General features: G+C 26.7%; 1 protein-coding gene across 1 annotated transcript in view; it reads right to left on the reverse strand.

Annotated features, from left to right (window-relative positions):
* Nucleotides 1-1,346, reverse strand: part of mospd2 (motile sperm domain containing 2) — a 22,574-nt gene that overhangs the window by 20,196 nt on the left and 1,032 nt on the right. Inside the window, exon 3 of the mRNA XM_016489781.1 lies at nt 1,069-1,224. Within this exon, the coding sequence (XP_016345267.1) occupies nt 1,069-1,224 (156 nt within the window). The remainder of the gene's footprint in view (nt 1-1,068; nt 1,225-1,346) is intronic.

Genomic DNA, 1,346 nt, shown 5'->3' on the forward strand with positions numbered 1-1,346 from the left:
CAGTACTACAGGACCAAATAATTACAGCTTCGGTACTTAACAACTTTAATCGTTAACTGCATCTTCTAATCATTTAAAAAGGTGAATTTGTCAAGGGTCATAATTCAAAAATACATTTTATGCTGATTTGAATACATTTAATACATACAATTTTTTTTACTGCAATGCAGTAAAATTTTTACTACATTTTAATTTTAATTGTATTTAATTAAAATGACAAGTTTTACTGTAATACAGTAAAAATGTATCATAGTAATGAGTCACAGTATATGGTGATTTTTCTTTATTTTAAAAATTATTACAATTTTTTTTTTTTTCAAAAAGTTACGATTTTTACTGTAATATGGCAAAAATTGTACTACGGTAATGAAAATCACAATTGAGAATAATAGTGTTTTTTTTTTTAAATAAAAAATTATTTTAAAAATAAAATGTAAAATTACAATAATTTTACTGTAATATGGTAAAAAAAAATTGTACTACAGTGATAAAATCACAGTTGAGAATAATAGTGATTTTTTATTTTAAAATAAAATGTAAATGTTACAATTTTTATTGTAATATGGTAAAAAATGCACTCAAGTAATGACAATTACAGTTGAAAATAATGGTGATTTTGTTTATTTAAAAAAAAATTTAATGTTACCATTTTACTGTAATATGGTAAAAATTGTTCAACAGTCATAAAAATTACAGTTCAGAATAATCTTGATTTTTTATTTTTTTGTTATTTTAAAAATAAAATGTAAAAAGTTACATAATTTTTTACTGTAATATGTTAAAAAATTTACTACATTAATTAGTAACATAGTTGAGAAAAAAGATGATTTTATTTTTTTAATTTTAAAAATTATTTAAAAAATAAAACTTTAAAAATGTGTCCAGATGCATGAATGAGGAAACAAAAAAATCCTATAATAGTCCTAAAATAAGTTTCATTTTCTTTTTGGCAAATGTGACCTAGACATGTTTTCACGAGATTTATGATACAGCAGCTCGACATGCATGCGAGTAACTTCCTCATTTCAGTCTCTTCTGGGAACAAGCACAAGCATCAAGGCCACATACCATTCAGGGTGAACTCTTTCCTCCACTGTAAGCTCTCGTCGATCATCTTTAAGGTGTCTTCCACAACAAAGTGTCTCCATGTGAGGTAGCCTTCAACCAGAGCGTCATCTTTGAAGAGTCTCTCCACGTCTCTGCTGTCATATTTGTCTTGGGACTCTGCAGGATTGTTAGTAAACGCAATGCAGGGTTTGAATTAGAGACAGACTAATAATAGACCAGGAATAATAGACTGATTAATAGTTCTGGTAACAACTATCAGCTCCAACATCTTCCCACAA

This window comes from Sinocyclocheilus anshuiensis, unplaced genomic scaffold, assembly GCF_001515605.1.
Source record: "Sinocyclocheilus anshuiensis isolate Anshui unplaced genomic scaffold, SAMN03320099.WGS_v1.1 scaffold394, whole genome shotgun sequence".
Taxonomy (NCBI): domain Eukaryota; kingdom Metazoa; phylum Chordata; class Actinopteri; order Cypriniformes; family Cyprinidae; genus Sinocyclocheilus; species Sinocyclocheilus anshuiensis.